Source organism: Cebus imitator, unplaced genomic scaffold (genome assembly GCF_001604975.1).
Source record: "Cebus imitator isolate Cc_AM_T3 unplaced genomic scaffold, Cebus_imitator-1.0 Scaffold124, whole genome shotgun sequence".
In the NCBI taxonomy this organism is placed as follows: domain Eukaryota; kingdom Metazoa; phylum Chordata; class Mammalia; order Primates; family Cebidae; genus Cebus; species Cebus imitator.
Genome location: NW_016107439.1, coordinates 5,302,363 through 5,329,059, shown reverse-complemented (window position 1 = coordinate 5,329,059; position 26,697 = coordinate 5,302,363). Strand labels below are relative to the sequence as shown.

The window sequence follows — 26,697 nt, the reverse complement described above, 5'->3', positions numbered from 1 at the left end:
AACTTCCCCAACCTAGCAAGGCAGGCCAATATTCAAGTCCAGAAAATACAGAGAACACCACAAAGATATTCCTCAAGAAGAGCAACCCCAAGGCACATAATCATCAGTTTCACCAGGGTTGAAATGAAGGAAAAAACACTACCGGCACCCAGGGAAAAAGGTTGGGTTACCCACAAAGGGAAGCCCATCAGACTCACAGGGGATCTCTTGGCAGCAACCCTATAAGCCAGAAGAGAGTGGGGGCCAATATTCAACACTTTTTTTTTTTTTTTTTTTTTTGAGATAGAGTTTTGCTCTTGTTACCCAGGCTTGAGGACAATGGCGCAATCTTGGCTCACCGCAACCTCTGCCTCCTGGGTTCAGGCAATTCTCCTGCCTCGGCCTCCCGAGTAGCTGGGACTACAGGCACATGCCACAATGCCCAGCTAATTTTTTGTATTTTTAGTAGAGACGGGGTTTAACCATGTTAACCAGGATGGTCTCGATCTCTTGACCTTGCAATCCACCCACCTCGGCCTCGCAAAGTGCTGGGATTACCGGCGTGAGCCACTGCACCCAGCCCTATTCAATATTCTTAAAGAAAAAAACTTTCAACCTAGAATTTCATATCCACCCAAACTTAGCTTCATAAGTGGAGAAATAAAATCCTTTACAAACAAGCAATTGCTGAGAGATTTCGTCACCACCAGGCCTGCCTTATAAGAGCTCCTGAAAAAAGCACTAAACATAGAAAGGAACAGTCAGTACCAGCCACTCCAAAAACATACCGAATGGTAAAGACCATCGACACAATGAAAAACTGCATCGACTATCAGACAAAACAACCAGGTAGCATCAAAATGGCAGGATCAAATTCACACATAACAATATTAACCTTAAATGTAAATGGGCTAAATGCCCTGAACAAAAGACACAGACTGGCAAATTGGATAAAAAATCAAAACCCATTGGTGTGCTGTATCCAGGAAACCCATCTCATGTGCAAGGATACACATAGGCTCAAAATAAAGGCATGGAGGAAGATTTGCCAAGCAAATGGAGAGAAAAAAAAAAAAAGCAGGGGCTGCAATCCAAATCCCTGATAAAATAGACTTTAAACCAACAAAGATCAAAAGAGACAAAGAAGGGCATTACATAATGGTAAAAGGATCAATGCAACAAGAAGAGCTAGAGATCCTAAATATATATGCACCCAGTACAGGAACACCTAGGTACATAAAGCAAGTTCTTAACGACCTACATAGAGACTTAGACTCCCACACAAGAATAGTGGGAGATGTTAACACTCCACTGTCAATATTAGACAGGTCAACAAGACAGAAAATTAACAAGGATATCCAGGACTTGCACTCACATCTGGACCAAGCAAACCTAACAGACATGTACAGAGCTCTCCACACCAAATTCACAGAATATACATTCTACTCAGCACCACATCACACCTACTCTAAAATTGATCACATAATTGGAAGTAAATCACTCCCTGGCAAATACAAAAGAAAGGAAATTATAACAAATAGTCTCTCAGACCACAGTGCAATCAAATTAGAACTCAGGATTAAGAAACTAACTCAGAACCTCATAACTTCATGGAAACTGAACAACTGGCTCTTGAATGTTGACTGGACAAACAATGAAATAAGGCAGAAATAAAGATGTTCTTCGAAACCAACAAGAACGAAGACACAATGTACCAGAATCTCTGGGACACATTTAAAGCAGCATCTAGAGAAAAATTTATAGCAATAAATGCCCACATGAGAAGCAAGGAAAGATCTAAAATCAACACCCAATCATCAAAATTGAAAGAGCTAGAGGGGCAAGATAAAAAAAGCCTCAAAAACTAGCAGAAAACAAGAAATAACTAAGATCAGAGCAGAACTGAAGGAGACAGAGATACAAAAATCCCTTCAAAAAATTAATAAATCCTGGATCTGGTTTTTTGAAAAGATCAATAAAATATACCACTAGCCAGATTAAGAAAAGAGAGAAGAATCAAATAAATGGAATAAAAAACATTAAAGGGGATATCACCACAGATTCCACAGAAATACAAACTACCATCAGAGATTACTACAAACAACTCTATGCACATAAACTAGTAAACCTGGAAGAAATGGATGAATTCCTGGACACTTGCACCCTCCCAAGCCTAAACCAGGAAGCAGTCAAAAACCTGAATAGACCAATAACAAGGGCTCAAATTGAGGCAGCAATTAAGAGTCTATCAACCAAAAAAAGCCCAGGTCCAGATGCGTTCACAGCCTAATTCTACCAGACATACAAAGAGGAGCTGGTACCACTTCTTCTGAAACTATTCCAAACAATGCAAAAAGAGGGAATCCTTCCCAAATCATTTTATGAGACCAACATCATCCTGATACCAAAACCCAGCAGAGACTCAACAAAAAAAGAAAACTTCAGGCCAATATCCATGATGAACATAAACACAAAAATCTTCCATAAAATACTGGCAAACCGATTGCCACAGCATAACTCAAATGTCCATCAACAGCAGAATGGAAAAAATACATGGTGGTATAATCATATATTATTAGAATGGTATGTAACAATGAGAATGAATGAACCACAATATGAATATGTAATTAATTTCTTGCACATAATGCTGAGCAAATGAAGACAGGTTTTAAAAAGTTACATTTTGTATGATTCCATTTATATGAAGTTCAGAATTAAGCAAAACCATCTAAGATGATAGAAGTAAGAACAGAGGTTTCTTTTGGAAGGGTGAGATATGACAGGCAGTGGGCTTGCAGGCATTTCTGAGGATGCTATTAATATTCTATTTCTTGATCTGGGTAATGGTTACAGGGATCTTGTCACTTTGCTAAAATTTATCAGATTGTGCACTTATTATTTATATTCATTCCTGTATAAATGGCATACTCAAATAAAAACTTCTAAAAATGAAATTAAACACAGACACCTACATTGCTTTCCATTTTCCTGCTGCAACGAGAAGCAAATTCTGCTGACGTTGCTGCTTTCGGTTTCGTTTCTAAACTGGGAGCATTTGAGGAAATCTGGCCAGGAGTAATTCACCATCCCCAGGACCGATTCACAGCCTTCTTTTGCGGCCTCACAGAAGGACCTACAGGGCAGGAGTCCATGACTGAAAAAAAAAAAAAAAAAGAGAGAAAGGTGAAAAATTAATGTATACAGAACAGTTTTTGAAATAATAGTGAAATTAAAGTTAATTTATACTTACTATAGTCAGCAACTTAAATTTTTACATTCAGTCCAATGACAATGATTTTAGCTACTCTATTGTCTTGATTCTAGAAGAAATAGCTAATTCTACATCATCTAACTATTTCTTGTAGGTGTATTCATCACAATTTTTTAAAATATTTACTGAGCTAAAATATAGTCATCAGCCTAAAACAGCTTTATTAATATCAAAGGGGAAAATTAACATGGAAATGAAGGCCTTCAAATTGCAAAGGCAGAAGTAGGTCAAAAACAAGTTCTTGTATTTTTATCTTTCCTTTGAGAAATTCAAGTATCTCTGAAAGGCAGCAGAGAGTAAGCTGTTCCATTATTAACTTCCCCAGCCTCCCTGGAAAAGGAACATAATACAGGTGAGTGGCAACTTGGAAGACCTTGTGCAGTTATTTATCTTTTCAGATGTCATCTGCAAAATAAAAAAATGCAAGTATTTGTCTGTTAATAGTAGCCCCTGGAGCTTATCTTTATTCACTTACATGACATGAAACAGTCCTAGATCCACACCTCTGTGAATGGAGATGGGATGCTAACAAAGTCAAGGCCATGAACTTGCTTCCTTGCAGACTCAGGTAACTTTCTACACTACAGCTATAGGCTGCGTCTCTCACCCTGGCTGGTCAACTGGTAAAGGAATTTCAAATAGTTTTAAGGAAGCTGGGAAAGAAAATATACGTGTCAGTTAAATCAAAGTATGTACTTCACAAATGTAGAGTCAACAAGGTATCACAGAATTGTGCAGTATTCGATATGTAACAAACTTTAAACAGTACCTTAAACAATCCATCACATGAAATAGTTCCAGGGATATTCCAGATGGATTTGAGGTCAAACAGCTCCCAATGGCAGAAGCAGGAATAGAATTTTGGTGCTTTAAGTTTCAGGACACATTTTACCTACTCTCCCTAGCTCTTCTCTTATAAGGACCTGATCATTGGGCTTTCAAAACTCCTTGATCAGATAAGCACATTTATAATACCCCATTCATATTTCTACAGATTACAAAAACATAGAGGGATGTGCCAGCCATTGAGATCAAATGGAACAAATAGGGTCTGTAAAATAATCTTGGGGGAGAGATCTTTGTACATAAAAATGAAAAGGGAAACTCAGCCACTACATTCAGAAAAAAATATTTTACCTTCATCTCAGAAAGTCACCTTAAAACTGAGTATCCTTTAGAATACTGATATTCTTATAATTACCTACATACATTTATATGTAACCAAATTCAATAATGAAGATGTTGAAGAAGAGGTTTTGTATTTGAAGGAATTAGCTTCAGCATATAAAATGTGAATTCGTTCAGTGAAGTTACTTGGTATAAAGAAGACACCTGAAATATATTAGATATTTCTAAGACTGAGAAAGGATCACTTAAATAACACTTTTTAAATATTTCCTGCCTGTCCTGAATCTTATCCCAGAGAAGTTAGCAAATATATTTTCTCAGTTAAAACTAGGATACACAATTAAGGAATGTGGAGTATATAAAATTACTTATTCTTTGCCAGACATTGTTCTTAGTGCCACACACGCATCATCTCATTGATTTCTCAGAACAGGATGAGTAATAGGTGTTATTACTCATCCCCAATACACAAATAAGGAAAATGAAGCACAGAAAAATAAGGCATTTGTCCAAGTTCACTGAGGGAATGAGTGTCAGAGTTAGGATTAGAACTCGGGCAGATTGACCCAGGACCTATTCTATCTACTACTGTATTACAGGTAAGTCCTAATTTCATGAATGCATGTCTTGAAAGCACAACACAATTTTTTTTTTTAAATGGAGCCTGGCTTTGTCACCCTGGCTGGATTACAGTGGCACCTGCAAGCTCCACCTCCTGGTTTCAAGTGATTCTCTTGCCTCAGCCTCCCGAGTAGCTGGGATTACAGTGTGTGGCCTCGTCCAGCTAATTTTGTATTTTAAGTAGAGATGGGGTTTCAACATGTTGGTCATGATGGTCTCGAACTCCTGACCTCAAGTGATCGCCTGCCTTGGCCTCCCAAAGTGCCAGGATAACAGGCATAAGCCTCTGCACCCAGCTGAGAGTGCAAATCTTGATATGCACTTTCTGAGTGGCACCATCATATACATGATGAGTGAGATTTCCCTTCATTCTACAAAAACCTAGTAAATGTGCATTGAATCAGTATTTGTCAAAGGGGCTAAGGGACACAAAGAAAGGGTAAAGACATTTCTGCTGTCTTCTGTAGGTGCAAGCCAGCCTAAAGCTGTAAAACAAGCTAGGCTTGTCTGGTGTTCCTCCTTTGCCTCCCAGTCCTTGGCCAGGATCCCAGTGTCCCAATGCCATCCTGATCACCCTGATGCCAGCACCCCACCCAGATGGTCACCTCTACCAGAGTGCTTGAAACATATTATTCCCTTTCTACAATCAAAACTGCCCTCCTAATTGCAGCTGATTTCAATTAGGCTTTCAAATAAGAAAATGGATGAAAAAATACAGAGTAATACATAAGTACAGATGAACACTTAACCCTCCCCAAGACTTTTGCATCATTAGAAGAAGACTGCTCACTGGGGCAAAGGAATCTCTAACTGATGAAATTCCAGATATTATTTAAAGGGTAAAAAAATCATTCAACATTTTTTTGAAGATGAGAAAAATGTCTGCAAAACTGAATAACACTCTGGAGCACAACTCTCCCAAGTGGTTCCTGGAGCTTTCTTCATTTCTGAAAGTAATTTTTTTTTAATCATTCCATATCTTTTCTTAGAATCTTTTAGGGTAACAAAAATGAAGTTTCATGCAGGAGGCCCGCACACTGTTCTCAAGTTCTAAAGTTAAGTCTTTAATTCAGAAATGGACTCACTGTCATTGACTCTTATGGTGGTCATTTATTCTGCAGGAAAGCCTCAGTCTATCACCTGCAGCTTTCACATGGCCACTCCTCCACTGTTTGAGCTTGGGCCAACAGTCCACTCATGCCAAGACTCAGTTTCCTCACTTGAAAAATGAGGGTTTTGGAAGAGCTGGAGTGTGGACCATTTTTCATAGTCTTTTTACTACTAACATTCTGGGTCAAAATTCATTCTTTAAGGCAGTGTTTCTCAGAGGAGCACTGATAATCCCACCAGCTTTGCTAAATTTCAAAAGGTAACAGGCATTTTTCTCAAGATTTGTTCTGGGAATATATAGAGACATTAAAATACCATTAGGCTCTCCATTCTAAAAATAGGGCCTAAGAAAAATGTCTACAGTGTTTCCAAATAGTTCTCTTAAGAGGTATAACCAACTGAGACCCATAAGCTTTAAATTGCTGAACCAGGATATGTGAAATAGTGGCAGAGTATTAATAAATAGCAGCACTTTCAAACAGTGAGCAATATGAGGAGTAATTTGTTCTTGCATTGCATAAAATTCAACTGTCTATGGAAGGTTGAAGCATTTTGCTTTTCATCATGTGGAACACAGTGGTGAGATAGGCCACACTATTTTGGAATATGTGTCTATACCCAGGCAACAGACCAATGACCTTAAAACAGTGGTCTGCACAGGGAAGGAGTCCACTTTGGCTATCTGAAAGCTATTTTTAAAGTGTGATTATTTTAAACTGATGTCTGAAGTAAATTTGGTGTTATGCAAAAGTCCCTAGTACATTTAGATTAAAGTTAAAGCAGAGAGCTTTTATACTACCTCTATTACTATTTGTTGAAACACTTGATAATTGTATGAATAATACACTACATAGTGATAGTGAAGTTTTTATGGTGTTTTCACTAGGAAGGGTGTTCTAAAATGATTTATCTACCAAAAATTGTAGAGTTTATCTATAAAAATTTAGAGAATTTATCTTCCAATAATTGTGTTACAATGCATATAACAAAACTACTGTATAGATTTTATCTGCAAAAAAAACAAGTTCTGATAAGAACATAAAGTTTAAATTTTTAAATAAGTCATAGCTACAAAGCAGGCTTATATGGTTAATGGATTTTTAAGTTTTATAAATCTCTTTTCTCTTAACTTTTTATTTTGAACTACTGTTAGACTTACAGAAAAATTATAAATATAGTGCAGAAAATTTCCATATATCCTTGATCCAGAGTCCCCTAAGGTAAACATCTTATATAACCATAGTATGATTATTAGAACCAGGAAATTCGCATTGATACAATACCTTTAACTAGACTAAGGACCTTATTTGAATTTTGTCAGGATCTCCATTTAAGATCCTACATTGCATTTAATTGTCACTTTTTACTTTTGGCAAATAAACTAATCTTTAAATATATTAGGAGAACTCAGAATTTAAAACTCCTTTTTCTTGGAAAAAAAAAAAACAAAACAGAATCTTTGTGACAGGTGGATTTTAAGATGCCCCCCAATGATCTCTGCTTCCTGGTATTCATGCCCTGTATAATTCCCTCCTTTGGAGTGTGAGTTGCCTGACTGATTTGCTCCCAACCAATAGAAGGTAATGGCATGCCAATTTCGTCATTAGTCTACATATGATTGTGACTTCTATCTTGCTAAGAGACTCTCTCCCTTATTGGCTTTGTCATATTGAGGAGACCCACATGGCAAGGACCTGAAGGTGGCCTCTGGCTGATAGCCACCTAGGAACTAAGGCCCTCCAACCAAAGCCTTTAAGGAAATGAAGTTCTTCCAACAATCACATGAACTTGGAAGTTGATCCTTCCCAAGTCAAGCCTTCAGATAAGACCCCAACCCTGCCAACATCTTTATTTCACCAATGTGACAGACCCTAAAGCACCTGGCTGGGCCACTCTCAGATTTTTGACCCACAGAAATTTGTGCAATAATATATGTGTGTTGTTTTAAGCTGATAGGTTTGTGGTAATTTGTTATGCAGCAATATATAACTAATACACTTTTCTTGACACATCACGTTGTCAGAGGTATGCTACTGAGTTTAATGACCTGTTCATTGACAAGATTCATACAATCATCTTTTTAAAAATACATTCTTAAATTTGTCTTTATTAGGCTGAGCTGTTCAGTGAACAATGCTCGCCAAATCATAGTCACAGCTCCCAAAGCTGCAGACCTTACTTAGTCATGAAGAGAATGTTAATGTGGAAGGGTCTTCCAAGATAATCTACTCCTACTTTCTCCTATTGCATTATGAGGAAATTAAAGCTTAAACAGATTTCATAGCCAAATACTGTGACTCCAGCCCAGTGCTCCTAAATATCTTGCCTGTCTGACCTCCTTGCATAATCCATGAGCAACAGATAACACAGAAACACAAATCAATAAATGGCAACACTACTGGAAACCCCAAATAACAATAGATGGCTTGTTCTCCCTATGATGGGCCATCTGCATTGGTTTCCTATGTCAGCATATTGCAGTGCCCTCAAGAGACCTTATAAGAGGTTAGGGTTAGTGGGGTATGAGAGAGGCAGGAAAGTGGTTTCCTGGTTTCTACTCCACTAAATGTGGGGATGGAAAGCTGTGCAAGGGAATTTTTACATGTGTCATCATCTCCCATCAGAAGATAAATAATGGAAGCAACTGGGGTATTTTTTGGTCACGTTGGCCTGACTCTAAAATCCAGGACTGTGTCATTCTTTATCTTCATTTGCAATAGTCATGATCCTACCACGAATGAGGTGAGCCACTAAAGCAAGATCACTGCAGAATGTTTAATGAAAAGGCTCTGATCTCCTACTCCTTACAGAGCGAAAAAGTACAGCAGGGTTTAGAAGAATCAACAAGGGATAGTACAGCAGGCTGGAGCTGTTAGCACCCTTGGTTTAAGAGACAAGGGGAAGGAGAATTTTCTGGAACTTGAAGAGAGTTGTTTAAGGAAGGCTGCTTGATAGGGATTGTGGCCTCTTATAGCAGGTTGCAGCCAACCCATGTAACCTAGCAGAAAGGAAACCAGGGGATCACTATCCAAACTGCCTATCCTCCTGCACTCTGATCTCATGTGGTGGTTTCCATTGGCTGAACCTAACAGGAAGCTAGAAAATTAGCCACTGTTGAAGTGGCTTCTCCTGGGAAGAGCTGGGATAGAGGAGGGTGGAAAGTAGATATGGAGAAGTAAATGAGAAATAGCCAACACAAAGCTGCATGCCCTATGCCTAGAGAAAGCTCAGCAAATACTTGTCAAGGGATAAAACGCAGTGGCGTGTGAGCAGATAGCTCACTATGATTAGCTTGAAATCTGGTAGGAGCGTTTACACCGCAAGAATCAGCAAAGCCTACAAATAGTGCTTTTGTTATTGGTTTGTTTTTTCTTTTTCAGGGATCCAATTTACCAGCACACCACTGAATAAAAGCCTCAATCATGTCATCTATTACAGAAGGAAAGCCGTTTTCATTTCCACTCAAGAGAAAATTTCTGCCAGGAACTTCTTGAACCAAAGTAAGAAATGGTCTCAATATTAACTCCTTTTCCATCACTACTGCCACTCCTCTTTCATATACATTATTTTTTCAGGGGGTATAGCTCAGGGGTAGAGCATCTGACTGCATATAAATCATGTTTTTGGTGGTAATACCACCTACCTGTCTCCAAGGCCAAAAACCTTTCTAGTCAACTTCGCCATGCATATGCAAATAATCACTAAATACTGCCAGTCTTACTTCCTTAAAATCCTTCAACTCCATTTTCCCTTCTCTCCTATTTTATTTTCTAGAAAAAAAATTAAACCAGCTGTATTCTCTCTAATATAAGGCAGATCTGGCTGTTACTCCACCTCAATTGCCTTTTTCTCCCACCTTGTTTACATGGCAAATTTTTCTTTTTCCTCCAAAATTAATTTCAGCAGTTACCTCCTCACTGCTAGTAGCCTTCCCTAACAATACCAGATAAAATGAATTCCTACCCCTTTTGTGTAGCCCCCCTACACCTTGTGAACCAATTACATTTTACAGCAATTTAATTGTGTTTGTGTCTGGTCCTCTATTATGCTGAGCCCCTTGAAGACAGTATTATGTTTTATTGATTTCCATATCCCAGCATCTAGCAGTGTGCCTGGCACATTGCAGGCACCAATAAGTGTTTGCTAAAGAAATAAATAAATTGATAATTTTCCCGTTATCTTTGTTGAGTAAACTGATGCCAGGGGCTGAGACAGAGCTAGTTCCTGGTAAGACCCTCTATCCCTCCCTTACGGCTGGGCCCCTGACCCACACTTCCAGCCCTGGCAACAGTAACTGCTTGCAGGACTAATCCCATCATGATCTTTTTCCCACTTTAGTCAACTACCACAGGACACTCAGTATATTGGCTCTGCCTCACCTCACGGACTTCCATATCCTCATGGATCAAATGTAAGCTTTGCAGTAAGGTTTCCTGAACAACACTGCTTAAAACTGCACCTCTTATCACCATACCCCCACCCTCCCAAAGCTCTCCATTCCCCTGCTTTGCTGTTTTCATTGCACTTATCACTATCTGCTAAACGAGTATTTATTTATTATCTGCCTATTCAATTTGCTTACTGCCTACCTCTCACCGATATAACATAAGCTCCATGAAGCCAAGGATATTTTATTTCATTTGCAGCTCTATCCCTCCTGGGCACAATCAGCACCCCATAATTATCTGTTGAATAAGTAAATGAATCACATGCAGATGCGATTCCTGCCTGAGAGAAAGCTATCAGTAGCAAAGTTGGGAGGAGAACCTAACTCCCAACTTAATGGGGTGTACAAAAAGCTCACACTACACTGCCTATGAGGTACCCACCACTTCAGGTCAGCAAGCTCTACATGCTGCATAATTTTAAATAACTCCCACATAAAAGTTAAATTCAGTAAGTTGTTGTAAATGAAAAGCCTACAGACCGAGGGTCTTGTTTATATGCCAATAGTAGTGTGTCATTCTTAAAATAGAAAAACTTGAGAAAATGCTAACAGACAGAAAATAGAGAAACTTGAAAAAAATACTGACAGGGAAAATACTTAACACAGTTTGAATTATGGGCTTGAATAATGTAAAAACCACACAGCCACTCTGAAAGAGAATCTAAAATTCCATAATCTTTTAACAAAACGTTCCCGATTCTCATTAATATTTGGCATACTCACCAGGGCCCCGGGGTTGAAAGATTAACAGATCACAAAAGAAACTTACAATTGTTTAATTATTTTTCAGAACATGTTTTGATTTTTACACATTATAAAATAATGCCATAAATATGGATCTTTGAATAAACTGAATCACAAATATTATTTATAGATTCTAGTCAGAGCTACATAATACCAATGAATTATTGAGGAGAAAAGTACTGCACAGAGCTTGATGAAATGTGTGTGCTTGTGACACGGTAAGTAACATGACAAGGCATTTTTAGAAACATTTGATCTGTCACGGCCTGATTCTCTAGTTTTACATCTTTGCAAAATGAAAGTAATCAGAATTACATGACTGTATCTTACCTATGCTTTGAGCCATTTTGGCTCATAAAATGAAACCTCATCTATCACTTCATATTTTATGTATAATGCCAAAAAAGCAACTATGTCACCAGTGTTGCCTGATGTTGAAAAGGGAACGTTGCTACAACCAGTCACCTGAACAGCCAGGTATCCAGAACTGGTGGGGCTGACTGCTGTTTCCGGGTTAGCAGACAAATTCAGGAAAGTAAGCAGCAAATGACTTTCACAATATTTCTTTGGTAATAGTAGCAATGCTCATCCTTTTTGTTTGACTATTGATCTATATACATTTTAGAAATTATAATTATGAAAATGTTTAATTCTTTAATGTTTCCATTTATTCCAAAATGTGAAATCATTTAGGGCATAGGTAACTTAACGTCTAGAGCCTGAAATTCTGTTTTCTACCATGAACTGTTTAAGCAAAGACCAATCCACCCAAGACACAGAGGGTCTTAGGAGCTAAGCAGATGACAGCTCCTCCCCAGGGTGATATCCTGTAAATATTTGTTTAATATTTGTTTAGGTGAGAAACTGGATTTGCACCGATGAGAAAGAGGACTTTAGGTAGCAGGATCCCAGTTTGCATACTCAACTCAGTAAAGCAGAAGTCCTGCAGTTAACTCAACCCATTCCTTCTGAAGGCAGTTAGGTGACCAGTTGCTGCTACTGGATATGAACCAACATATGTCAACACAATCTCCCTCAAAACCTTCAAGTAGATTCTCTGATTAGTATTCCAAAGCAAACATAAAAGTGTTTTTTGAGAAAAAACCTATGCTAAGCTTAATTTTCTTCATCTTGTTTCATGAGTTTTTAGAGCTCCTTATTCATCAGGGCCATAGGCCACTGTAAATGGACCTCCCTCTCAACCCAGTGAGAAACTAATTAACGTTGCGAGGCTGTATTCCTTACCCTAGTGTCTCCAGTAAGTTCTCATCAGTCGGTTTAAATACCTCCAGTAACAGCAAACTCATCATTTCCTTAGATGACAATTCTATATTTATAGTTTATTATCCATAAAATTCTTTCCTTACTTAAGTAGGAATTTACTTGTCAATGACTTTCAATTACTGATTCTATTAATATGTTTGCTCTGTAAAGGAACACAGAAAAAGTATGCTCTCCTTCCATCTCATGCCCCAGAAACATTTGAGAACAGCCACGGTGCACCCTCAGAGCTTCGCACCCCAGTTCCCTTAAGTATTGTTCACATGAACAGATTCTCAATCGCTATTCTCGTCAGTATCCTCTAGACATTTTATTTTTGTTTTCTTTCTGTTCTTTACATAAACCTTAATGCTAAGGTTTTCAATTAGAAAATCTTTTTACCTGAGTGCATATGAGTTAATATTAAGAAGCTCAGAGCTGCCAAGCCAGTCTTCAGGCACAATCTAGTGATTCCTCATCCATTGGGCCCAGGATTTTAACAGAGATGGAGAAGTGAGAGTTAATTCAGTATCTTTTAGCTGGTTATTCTGCCAACCAGTTCATCAGTGTTGACTGATTTTATAAAGGGAAGCTCAGGAGCTTCAAAACAAAGCTCAGTTATCTCTGGCAATATTATCCAAGTCACCTTAAAGTTTCAATTCCTTTAGTATACATACAAAATTTGATTTACACAAAAATTTTAGGAACATATAGATTACACAAAAAATTAGTACAACTATAGTCAACATATTTCAAACTATCATTAACCTAGACATTTAGTTGGATTCCCTGACTGAAGAGTTCATTTATTTATTCCTTTACTCAAACAAATATTTAATGAGCACCAGCTATGTATTGGGCAGTGTTCCAAATAAAGGGCATACAATGATGTACAAAGGCAACAAGTTCTCTGCCACTGTGGAGCTTGTAAGAGAGGCAATATATAAACAGCCAAAAGGAAATATATCCGTGCCATGGTGAAAAATAACAGGCCCTATTGAGGGTGATCAGAGATGTCTCTGCAGAGATGTCTTCTGAGAAGAGGGCTTAGTGTGTGGAGAAAGATACTACCGGGCAAAAGAAGCATTACGTGCAAAAAAAAAGCTAGAAGGAGGTTGGCATTTTTGAGAGGTAGAAAGGAAGGTCAGTGCAACTAGAGCAAGGTCTCCAACACTAGAGGAGCAAAGAAGTCTTCAGAAACTATGGCAAAGATGTATCACTGGCAACGGGCAGTGCTGTGCTTTGAATCAAGTGTCATCTGCCCCCAGACTTTGAATCGCATTCTCTGCACTTGCCAGATGAAATTCTTTAATCTTCAGTGAACACACATAATATAAAATTGGGGTAAAAGTATGGTGTTTTTCAAGAAGCTCATTTAAGGAAACTCATTTGGTTCTTACTGGAAATCTACCAGTCTTAAGTACACTAAAGAAAACTGTAGTATATATGGAAAAGTGAGTACATGACAGAAAACATGTAGTTTCCATGCTTCAGGTATAAATTTTAATCTTAGTCATTGGCTAAATAAAATTTTTTATATAATTGCTCTGGATATTAAGAATATTTGTTTAGGACCTAGTGGCACATCAGTATGTCAGAGAGAAAAATAAATGGCCATCACTTCAAATTCTTAATGTTGAGATTTCATTTCATGAGCATGGAATATCTCTGCAAAGTACTGGAACATATAAGCAAGGTGGAGACAATCTGCTGGGTCCCCTCCATTTCAATTAGTCTGTTTTGCAGTGCATGGTACATACATTTATTAAAAGCAGACACAGTCTAAAGTAGAAACTGTGAAAGTTCATTATTATAACATACAATATAGTAGATGAGGATCTGAGGTCTCAAAGGATTCAGATTTAAAACATTTATACATACCATTACAATATTTTTAAATTAAGTTTTAAATAGTATTAAGTAGGTATTGTCTCTTGGATGAAATACAAATAAATTTTCATTATTTGCATAGCAGAATAAATTAGTATGATGAATGATCCAAAATAAGGAAATATATAAGAAAAATATGTGTGACTTTAGAATATTTTTATAATACATTTTACTTCTCTAAACGTACTGTGCTTATTAAATTTAACTTGCATATCCCACACTTACACTAAGTGACAGCAATAAGCATTGGTCTGAAATTGCAATTATAAAATCAAATATAATAATAAATACAGGGCCGGGTGCAGTGGCACACACCTGTAATCCAAGCACTTTGAGAGGCTAAGGGGGGTGGATCACTTGAGGTCAGGAGTTTGAGACTAGCCTGGCCAACATGGTGAAACCCCGTCTCTACTAAAAATAAAAAAATTAGCCGAGTGTGGTAGCGGGCATCTGAAATCCCAGCTACTCAGGAGGCTGAGGCAGGGAGAATTGCTTGAACCGTGGAGGCAGGAGTTGCAATGAGCCGAGATCGCACCACTCGCTCACTGCACTCCAGCCTGAGCAACAGAGCAAGACTCTGTTTCAAAATAAATAAATAATAATAAATGGAATAATAAAAAATAAAATAAGTCCACACAGGATAGCTGAAAACTAATATAATAATGGATATCATTATTCATTAAAATAGAAAGTTAAAAATGAGCATATTAGCACACTTATCACAATGAATCAGTCAGGGGAAAAGCAAAGTGTACGTAAAAGGGCCCTTAAACTATGAGCAGCTTAAGTAGAAATTTACAACTGATAATTCAAGGAGAGACTGAATTATAATCAGGAGAATGATAAAAATGAATTAGAGACTACTGGAAGCTGAATGTACTTTCTTTTATTATCTTATTTATGTATACACAAGAGCCTATAGAAAAATTAAAGGAAAGGATGGTAAGTGAAATTATTAAAAATCAAGCAGAAATGGAACTGACATCCAGCTCCAGAAGCTCTATGTAGTCTACTTAATTTTGTTTTAATCCGTATAGTATTCTACATTCTTTGTAATCCTTCAATACTTTGAATACTTAGCATATGTTAGCAATACTTATTTTATTAATGATTAATAAACAATTGATAATTAATATTAATTATTCATATTATAATTAACAAATAATACTCAGAATATGTTAGGAATGCTTATTTCATTAATAATTAGCTAATATTAATAAAATAATAATTGATAATGTTTTAATAATAATTTATAAGCAGTTAATAATTATTAATGAGTAACCTTCACATTTCATTAGTACTACCTATCCTTTTCAATCTACTATCTTATAACTGTTGATGACATTTATTGAGCTCCTCTGTAAGAGCCAGGCACTGTTCCAAGCATGCTTTATCACTTAATCCCCACATTAACTTTGTAAAGTAAATACCACTACTATATACTTTCAAAGATGAGGGGCCTGTTGCATTTGCCTCTCTAGCTTCCTTTCTCAACCACTACTGTGTGTTGAATGGTGTCCCCCAGAAAAAAATATGTTCATGTCCTAACTCCTGGAAGCTGTGAATATTATCTTATTTGGAAAAAGGGTCTTTGTTGACGTAATGAAGAATCTTGAGATGAAGATGTCATTTTGGATTGTCTGGGTGGGCAGGAAATTCAATGACAAGTGTCCATACAAGAAACAAAAGAGGAGAAGACACAGACATACAGAGGAGAAGACCATACGTAGGTGAAGGCAGAGGCAAACACGATTTGGCCATAAGTCAAGGAACATCTGAAACCACCAGAAGTTGGCAAAGGAAGGAAATGAGTTCTTTCAGGAGCCCCAGAAGAAGGGGATGGCCTTGCCAGACTTTGAACTTCAAGCCTCCAGAACAGGAAGAGAATAAATGTCTGTGTTTAAGCCACACAGATTGTAGTCATTTGCTATGGCAGCCCTAGGAGACCCTCACAACCACCCTTTCATACTACTGCAGTCTAGGAACATAAAGGGCATCTTCACTACCACCCCATCTTTTCACTCATGGGGAAGGCCTAATAGTACATCTCTTTCTTCATACTGTGAAAACACCTGAAACTGATAGTTTACGATAAAACATTTTCCTGAATGCTGTTGGGTACTAGTTCTTCAGTTACTTCTACAATTCAGAATCTACTGTTTTTATTCTACCTCAATGCCATACCAGCGTAGGCTTTTTCCAGTTAAAATAATAAATGCTTTCCCCTTATTCCACGCATATTTTATACATTAATCAAATCAGTACAAATAGCATGGAATGTATTTGCACTTCAAAATGCAATTCAAAGGGACATTACAACTGATGCTACAGAAATACAAAGGACCATGAAGATTATTATGACAATTATATGCCAATTGATTAGATAACCTAGAAGACATTAATAGATTATTTGACATGCACAACCTACCAAGATTAATTATGAAAAAATAGAAAATATAACAGACTAACAATGAGTAAGGAGATTGAATTAGTAATAAAAGTCTCCCATCATGATCAAGTCAGCTTCATCCCAGGGATGCAAGGCTGGTTCAACATCCACAAATCTATAAATGTAATCCACCACATAAACAGAACCAAAGACAAAAACCACATGATTATCTCAATTGATGCAGAGAAGGCCATCCGCAAAATTCAACAGCCTTTTATGCTAAAAACTCTCAATAAACTAGGTATCAATGGATCGTATCTCAAAATAATAAGACCTATTTATGACAAACCCACAGCCAATATCATACTGAACGGGCAAAAACTGGAAGCATTCCCTTTGAAATCTGGCACAAGACAAGGATGCCCTCTCTCATCACTCCTATTCAACATAGTATTGGAAGTTCTGGCTAGGGCCATCAGGCAAGAGAAAGAAATAAAGGATATTTGAATAGGAAGAGAGGACATCAAATTGTCCCTGTTTGCAGATGACATGTTTGTATATTTAGAAAACCCCATCATCTCAGCCCAGATTCTCCTTAAGCTGATAAGCAACTTCAGCAAAGTCTCCGGATAAAAAAATCAATGTGCAAAAATCGAAAGCATTCCTATACACCAATAATAGACAGAGAACCAAATCATGAGTGAACTCCCATTCACAATTGCAACAAAGAGAATAAAATACCTAGGAATACAACTAACAAGGGATGTGAAGGACCTCTTCAAGGAGAACTACAAACCACTGCTCAAGGAAATAAGAGAGGATGAAAACAGATGGAAAAACATCCCATGCTCATGGTTAGGAAGAATCAATATTGTGAAAATGGTCATAATGTCAGAAGTAATTTATAGATTCAATGCTATCCCCATAAAGCTACCAATGACTTTCTTCACAGAATTGGAAAAAACCACCTTAAACTTCATATGGAACGAAAAAAGAGCCCGCATAGCCAAGACAATCCTAAGCAAAACAAAAACAAAAGCAAAGCTGGAGGCATCACACTACCTGACTTCAAACTACATTACAAGGCTACTATAATCAAAACAGCATGGTACTGGTACCAAAACAGAGATCTAGACCAATGGAACAGAACAGAACAGAACAGCCCCATCAAAAAGTGGGCAAAGGATATGAACAGACACTTTTCAAAAGAAGACATTTATGCAGCCAACAAACATGAAAAAAAGCTCATCATCACTGGTCATTAGAGAAATGCAAATCAAAACCACAATGAGATATCAACTCACACCAGTTAGAATGGCAATCATTAAAAAATTAGGAGAAAACAGATGCTGGAGAGGATGTAGAGAAATAGGAATACGTTTACACTGTTGGTGGGAGTGTAAATTAATTCAAACATTGTGGAAGACAGTGTGGCAATTCCTCAAGGATCTAGAAATAGAAATACCATTTGACCCAGCAATCCCATTACTGGGTATATACCCAAAGGATTATAAATCATTCTGTTATAAAGATGCATGCACATGTATGTTTATTATGGCACTGTTCACAATAGCAAAGACTTGGAACCAATCCAAATGCCCATCAATGATAGACTGGATAAAGAAAATGTGGCACACATATACCATGGAATACTATGCAGCCATAAAAAAGATGAGTTCCTGTCTTTTGCAGGGACCTGGATGAAACTGGTAACCATCATTCTCAGCAAACTGACACAAGAACAGAAAACCAAACACTGCCTGTTCTCACTCATAAGTGGGTGTTGAACAATGAGAACACATGGACACAGGGAGGGAAACATCACACACTAGGGTCTGGGAGGTGGGGGGATTGGGGAGGGATAGCATTAGGAGAAATACCTAATGTAGATGATGGGGCAATGAATGCAGCAAGCCACTACCATAGCACATGTATATCTATGTAACAAACCTGCACAATCTGCACATGTACTCCAGAACTTAAAGTATAATTTAAAAAGTTTTTAAAAACTGCCATTAAAAAAAAAAAAGTCTCCCATCAAAGTAAACCCCAGGACCTGACAGTTTCACTGCTAAATTTTATGAAACATTTAAAGAAGAGCTAATACCAACTCTTCTCAAACTCTTCCAAAAAATTGAATAGGAGAGAATACTTCCAAACTCATTACTCTGACACCAAAACTAGATAAAAGCACAACAAAAAAAGAAAATTACAGGCCAATATCCCTGATGAACATAGATGCAAAAATCCTAAACAAAATACTATCAAACAAAGTTCAAACACACATTAAAAAAAAACACTCACCATGATCAAATGTGACTCATCACAGGTATGAAAATGTGGCCGAACATAAGCAATTAAATAAACATGATACATCACATTTGTCCTTCACAGAATGAAGGACAAAAACATATGATCACAACAATAAATGCAAGAAAAGCATTTGACAAAATTCAAGATTCATTCATGATAAAAAAAAAAAACTCAACAAATTAGGTATAGAAGAAAAGTACTTCAACACAATAAAGGTGAAAAACTGACAGCTAACATCATACTCAATGTACATGTTTATTGAATTTTAAAAGTGTTTCCTTTAAATCCAAAATAAAACAAGGATACCCAATCTAATTACTTTTATTCAATATAGCATTAGAAATTCTGGTCAGAGCAATTAGGCAAGAGAAAGAAAAAGCCATCCAAATTGGAAAGAAAAATATTAAATTGTCCCTGTTTGCAGACAACATGACCCTACACATATAGAAAACCCTAAAGAAAATCCCAAAGACTTCACGTGCATGCTCGCGCGTGCGCGCGACACGCACACACACACACACACACACCCTGTTAGATCTATAAACAAATTCATTAAAGTAGCAGGCTACAAAATCAACAACAACAAAAAATCAATAGGACTTCTATACACACACAGCAAACTATCTGAAAAATATATTTTAAAAACACAATCCTGCTTACAATAGCTATAAAAAAAACTTCAGAATAAATTTAATCAAGGAAGTGAAAGATCTCTACACTAAAAATTATAAACATTGAAAAAAATTGAAGAAGGCACAAATAGAAAGATAGGCATGTTCATTGATTGGAAGAATTCATATTGTTAATATGTCCATACTACCCAAAGTGATCTACAGAGTCAATGCAATTCCTATCAAAATACCAATGACATTTTTCACAGAAATAGAAAAAATAATCCCCATATTAGCATGGAACCACAAAAGATAAATTAGCCAAAGCAAGCTTGATCAAAAAAAAATAAATAAATAAAGCTGGAGGCATCACACTACCTAACCTCAAAATATACTGTAAAGCATTGTGATATGGTTTTGCTATGTCCCCACCCAAATCTCATCTTGAATTGCAGTTCCCATAATCCGCACTTGTCACAGGAGGGACCTGTGGGAAGTATCTGAATCATTGGGGCAGTTACCCCCATGCTGCTGTTCTCATGATAGTAAGTGAGTTCTCATGAGATCTGATGGTTTTATAAGGGACTTTTCCTCCTTTTGCTCAGCACTTCTCCTTCCTGCCATCGCGTGAAGAAGGACATGTTTGCTTCACCTTCTACCATTATAGTTTCCTGAGGCCTTCCCAGCCATGCAGAACTGTGAATCAATTAAACCTCCTTCACTTATAAATTACCCATCTCATGCAGTCCTTTATAGCAGTGTGAAACTGGCATAATACACATAATAACTGAAACAGTATGGTATTGGTATAAAAACAGTCTCACAGACCAATGGAATCGAATCGAGATCCAAGAAATAAATCCATGCCTTTACAGCCAACTGGTTTTTGACAAAGTTGCCAAGAACACACAGTGGAGAAAGGACAGTTATTTCGTGCAATGGAGAAAAGACAGTCAATAAATGGTCTTAGGGAAACTGCATATCAACCTACAGAGGAATAAAATTAGACTCTTGCCACACAGGATATGCAAAAATGAATTCAAAATGGATTAAAGACTTAAATGTGACCCTCCAAACTATGAAACTACTAAAAGAAAACATAGGGAAAACCTATAGTCTGGTTAATTATTTTGGGGAAATGACCCCAAAAGGTCAAACATCAAAAGCAAAAGTAGACAGATGAGATTTCATCAAACTAATAATTTCTGCACAGCAAAGGAAATAAAAAAATGAAGAGACAGCCTATGGAATAGGAGAAAATATTTGCAAGCTATACATCTGATAAAGGGTTAGTTAATATCCAAAATACATAAGGAATCCAAACACCTCAGTAGCAAGAAAACAAACCACCTAATGACAAAATGGGCAGAAAAAACCTCAATAGACAATTTTCAAAGAAGACATATAAATAGCCAACAGGTATATTTTAAAATGTTCAACATCACTAATCATCAGGGCAATGCAAATCTAAACCTCAAATCCCGCTACTGCTTTATCAAACTAAGTTTAGATAATATTCAAAATCTTTGTTGTCATTTCAATAATGTTCATAGCATCTTCACCAGGAATAGATTTCATCTCAAGAAACCATTTTCTTTGTTCATCCATAAAAAGCTACTCCTCATCCATTCAAGTTTGATCATGACATTGTAGCAATTTAGTCACATCTTTAGGCTCCACTTTTAATTCTGATTCTCTTGCTACTTTCAGGACCTTTACAATTACTTTCTCCACTGAAGTCCTGACTCCTCAAATTTATCCACAAGTGTTGGAATCAAGTTCTCACAAATTTATGTTAATGTTAATCATTGATGTTTTATGTGAATTGATGTATGTGAATATGCTTTGAATGTTTTAAGTGTATACTTCGTATTTCAAAAATCCCATGATATACTTTTGATTGACGTACTTATTGAAATTGTACCTGATCCTGTTTGATATTGTGCTGGATAGCCTCTTTCTTTCTCCTTGTATCTACTCTTTACCCTTCTTGCCCTGCTGTGCCTCCCAGTGTTGAGCAGAAGAACCACCCAACATCTATGTATGGTTGATACTTGCTTTAGAGTATAAGATTTGGGCTTTTTGAGCTGATGAGATGTAGTTGAGATTCTGGATCTCATCCACTATGCTCACATGAATTATGCACCCTTGTCCTCTGGTTGTGGGTGAGTTCATTTGGTGAGAGGCACTGGAAGATGGGAGGCTGGGAGGAGAGTGAGGTCAGGGTATTTATCCCTCCTTCTCTCACACTGCAAGACTGAAGGAATGGCAGTGGCCATACTCCTCTGCCTAGGGTCATAGCACCTGAACTGTCCGAGACCCTTTACCCGTAGATACAACTCTCTCTAGGTGCTACTGGCCATTATTTCTTTTCCAGTCTTGGCTGGTGGAACTGCATCCCCCTATCATGAGACCCTAGTGCCTCCCATTTCTTATTTGTTCTCTTAACCCTGCCCACAACTCCATAAATAGTCTCTTCAAGAAACTCCCTTATCACCCCTTTGAGTGTGGTGTTGTCTGTCTTCTCCTGGATTCTCACTGGAACAGCTATTATGGAATCCCTGACAGCATCAATCTAACAATCTGAATAATTTTTCCCATAAATAAAATTATTCCAGGTTTTCAAAACATTTCTATTTCCAAAGAATTAGAACTGGTTATGACTAATGTAGGGGATTTTACTCCTTTAAAAACAACCAAAATGAAAGGGAGTAGTTTGGGTAATTTTTCCCCCTAGGACACTTCTGCTATAACCAACTCATCACTGAATGATTTGGGTTATGAAATACCTGTCATCGCCATCAGTGATGCACTCGGGGAAGGCGAGGCTACAGCCAAACAGCATGATATGTTGATAGCAACTGAGGCGATGGAGATATGTGAAAAACTTGAGGAACTTCTCCACTTCCATGTTTCTGACAACTGAGAGGAGAGGTGTCAGAGTGGCGTGGTAGGGCAGCATTTGACACTGGCTATGGGTGATGTTCATGCAGGCACCTGGAAAGTGAAGACAATTACATTTAAAAGTGGACACATCAGAAGTATATGTTTGCAAATTCATTTAATTTTTGTTTGTAAGATAAAGCATATTTCATAAGAACAATTTTAGTTATGCAATCATACACATAAGTGCATGTAAGTATGTGTACATATATGATAAAGAAATCAAGCTACAAATATTTACAGAGAAAGAGCATTTGTGTCCTGGGAAAACATGTGGAAAATACATACTCTCCATACATAGCTGGTAGGTATATAAATTGACAATCACCTTTTCTTTTGCATCACAGCTGGGCAGAGCAATATGTATCAAAAAATCTCTTCAACATGTATATTCCTTGACATTGTCAGGTCATTTCTAGAAATCTATGTAATTATATGCTTAAATTTATCCTAAGGAAATAATCATAGTTGTGAATGTGGATTTATCTATGGGGATATTGATCTCTGTATAGTTTATAATTTTTAAAAGATAGAAATCATCTAAATATTCAGCAAAAAAAATTGTTCTAAAATATATGGAATAAACAACATAATATTTAATTTAGGTACATAAAAAATGCTTCAGAAGACTATTTAATCACATGGAATGATGCTCATAATACAATAAAAAAATAAAAGTAGGAAGTCACAAAACAATTTGTAACAATTATTTTTATTAAAAACACACAATTATGCAAAGATCAATAGATCAGGAGCAGCTCAGAGCCTCTGACATTATCTTCTTTCATATCTGGCTCTTTTGGGTACCACCACATCCACAGCCTTTCCAACTCCTTCATTCGAGAAATTTGCCTGGTTGACCTGATATAAACAAAAATGTTGACATGGGTCCATATGATGGAATTTTATGAGATATTTATATTAATATGTAATACACCCATGTATTTGGACCACATATTTTTATCAGTTTTAATTACATTATTTTATTTAAGGGTTATCAGCTTTTGGACTTACACTCTTGAAGGAAGACCAAGTTTGAAGCAATTACATGACTGGAAGGCTCATTCCCTCTACCTAGCCAAAGAAATCATTGAATATTAAGAGAAGATTTGAAAAATGCAAGGTAGAAAACATCATAGAAATTTGCCCATATTAGCATTTGGAGAGCTTCAATTTTTCCTTTACTGCTGCATAATATGTATGTTATACTGGGATTTATTTAAACAATCTCCCTTTAATAAATATTTTGACTGTTTTCAAACTTTTGCTATTGCATTGTTGTAATAGGTAACCTGTACATGTGTCTGATATGTGGAATAGATTTCCAGGAGTAGGATTCCTGGGTAAATAGACCAAATTTCCCCATCATCGAGAAGTACCATTTTGCATTCTAACCAACAGTGTATGAGGATGGCTGCTTTCTCACAGCCTCTCTCTGTTCCCAACAGAGAACAGTGTCAAACTATTGGATTTTTGCTAATCTGATAGGTGAGAAATTACATTGATTATATTAGATTTTTCATTTGCATTTAACTTGTTGCCAGTGAAATTGAGTATCTTTTCATATATTTAAGCACCATTTGCATTTTTGTCTTCAGTTTCATATGCTTGGAAGATTTTTCCTACTGACTTTTAGGCATGTTTTTTCTACTTTTACAAGCTCCTTATTAGGGAGATTAGGGTACTGAAAATATTCTAACACTTTTTCTTTAGTTTTGTGGTTTTGAAATTATTTTAAAGAACTAATTACTATTTAAATCATTTATTTAATAGATGAATGTATTTTATTCTACTCTAATCCAGCTGTTGAGGATAAAAAATTTTAAAGGGGCTTTCTTTGAAAAGTAGCCAGGTCAGAGGCAGACCTCAAAATCGAATCTGGAGTAAGGTATGATAATATCTGACGTTTGAGTACCCCTTGATAGTTTACAAACCACTTCTACCCTTATCTTTTAAGGTTGTATTAGGATGGTTTGGCTGTAGTGAAGGAAAACTGAATATAACGAAAATTTCTTTGCCCTATAAAAGTCTAGATGAGTGGTCCAGGGCAGAAACAGAAGCTTTTTATGTAGCCCTAACCTCATTGCCCAAGATAGTGAAATCTATGGTCCAGACAGAAAGGTGGAGAGGCAGCAAAGAGGACAAAGGCATACTTTTAATATTTCTTAAGAACAGCTCCAGCTGCTAGGAGACCCTCCCACATATTGATAACTTCATCACATGGCCATATCTGGTTGCATAAGAGGCTAGGGTTATTCCAGTTTGACTTGTGCCCAGATAAAAATGGGGAGTGGGTCAATTACAAATGAAGGAGAATGGATATTGGTGTTCTACCAGAAACCTCTGCTAAAAAAATAAATAGAGAAAGTATCATTATACTCACTATAAAATAATAATTTTTAAAAAGCCAGGCATAGTGGCTCATGCCTGTAATCCCAGAACTTTGGGAGGCCAAGGTGGGTGGATCACCTGAGGTCAGGAGGTCGAGACCACCCTGGCCAACATGGTGAAACCCTGTCTCTACTAAAAATACAAAAATTAGCCAGGCGTAGTGGCAGGTACCTGTAATCCCAGCTACTCAAGAGACTGAGGCAGAAGAATCGCTTGAACTCGGGAGGCAGAGATTGGCTGTGAGCTGAGACCATGCCAATGCACTCCAGCCTGGGCAACAGAGTGAGATTTTGTCTCAAAAAAGAAAAAAAAGGTACAATTATTTTTCTATTCAAGGTGTTTGATTAAGCACATATCCTCCCTCCTGACACCTCACAAAAAAAGAATAGTAAAGGGGAAAAAAGCATAAACTCATAACAGCAAAGAACAAGGAGAGGGGCTTCCATCAGTGGATAAATATTTTAGCAAATTTCCGGCAGCCAAAAAGAGCATGCAAGAAATCTGAAGTTCATGGAATAGGATGAAGTCAATCTGCCTAGCAGAACCCAGGAGAGGTTCCAGGCTTGAGTTGGCAGATAAGGCAGAGAAGAACAAAAACTGGAACTAAAAAAGGGACACAAAAAAAAAAAAAAAAAAAAAAAAACCAGGATGTTTCTCATTTTAAATTAAATTTGGCTCACGTTATCTCATGATTCCACTGAGGTCATACATTCTTGGCTTGAATAATACTCGAGGGATATTGTGTCCTTCTCAAGGTATCACATCTTGAGTCACATAATGTCTACCTGCCCTTGGCTGGTTAATTATGATTTCTTAAATTTGATTTAGCTACTGTACAATTACTTTTTTATTCCCTTGTAACTATAAGCAGTCTGTGGGGAGACATTTTAAAACAATACAGCCAGGTGCAGTGGCATGTGCCTGTAGTCCCAGCTCCTCGGGAGGCTGTTGTGGGAGGATCACTTGAGCTCATGAGTTCTGGGCTGTAGTGTGCTATGCCAATTGGGTGTCCACACTTAGTTCAGCATCAATATGGTGACCTCCCGGAAGCAAGAGATCACAAGGTTGCCTAAGGAGAGGTGAACCAGCCCAGGTCGGAAACAGAGCAGGTCGGAAACGGAGCAGGTCAAAACTTCTGTGCTGATCAGTAGTGGGATCGTTCCTGTGAATAGCCACTGCACTCCAGCCTGGGCAACATAGCTCGACCCTGTCTCTAAAAAACAAGACAGTACAAATATCCTGTACCTTATCAAATTTTCTCCCCTAAATTTACCATGAAGTTGCAAAATGATGACTGTTCAACTACAGCATTGCCTCCACATTTACCAGTGTTGGCATTCTGCTATAAGCAGGACCTCCCCTTCTCCCTCATTAATTTATCTACTTAATATTGGTATAGACTCAGAAATGTCTATTTTTCATTGGTTTACAATTGATTACTGTACTTAATAATTTTGGTATTCAAATTGCCTCAGATTTAGCCTATAGGAGCTCCTTCAGTCTGGTTCCTGTGCCCTTATGAATTCCCCCATCTTTTTTTTTTTTTTTTTTTTTTTTTTTTGAGACAGAGTTCCGCTCTTGTTACCCAGGCTGGAGTGCA

At 37.3% G+C, this 26,697-nt stretch overlaps 1 protein-coding gene across 2 annotated transcripts in view; it reads right to left on the bottom strand.

The window, feature by feature from the left end:
• The window catches only part of CORIN (corin, serine peptidase), a 271,320-nt gene that overhangs the window by 150,483 nt on the left and 94,140 nt on the right, over positions 1–26,697 (bottom strand). For both annotated transcript variants that reach the window (XM_017540328.2, XM_017540330.2), the window contains exons 4-5: positions 22,553–22,760; positions 2,952–3,133 (exon numbers count right to left, since the gene is read on the bottom strand). In XM_017540328.2, coding sequence (XP_017395817.1) covers positions 2,952–3,133; positions 22,553–22,760 — 390 coding nt within the window. The remainder of the gene's footprint in view (positions 1–2,951; positions 3,134–22,552; positions 22,761–26,697) is intronic.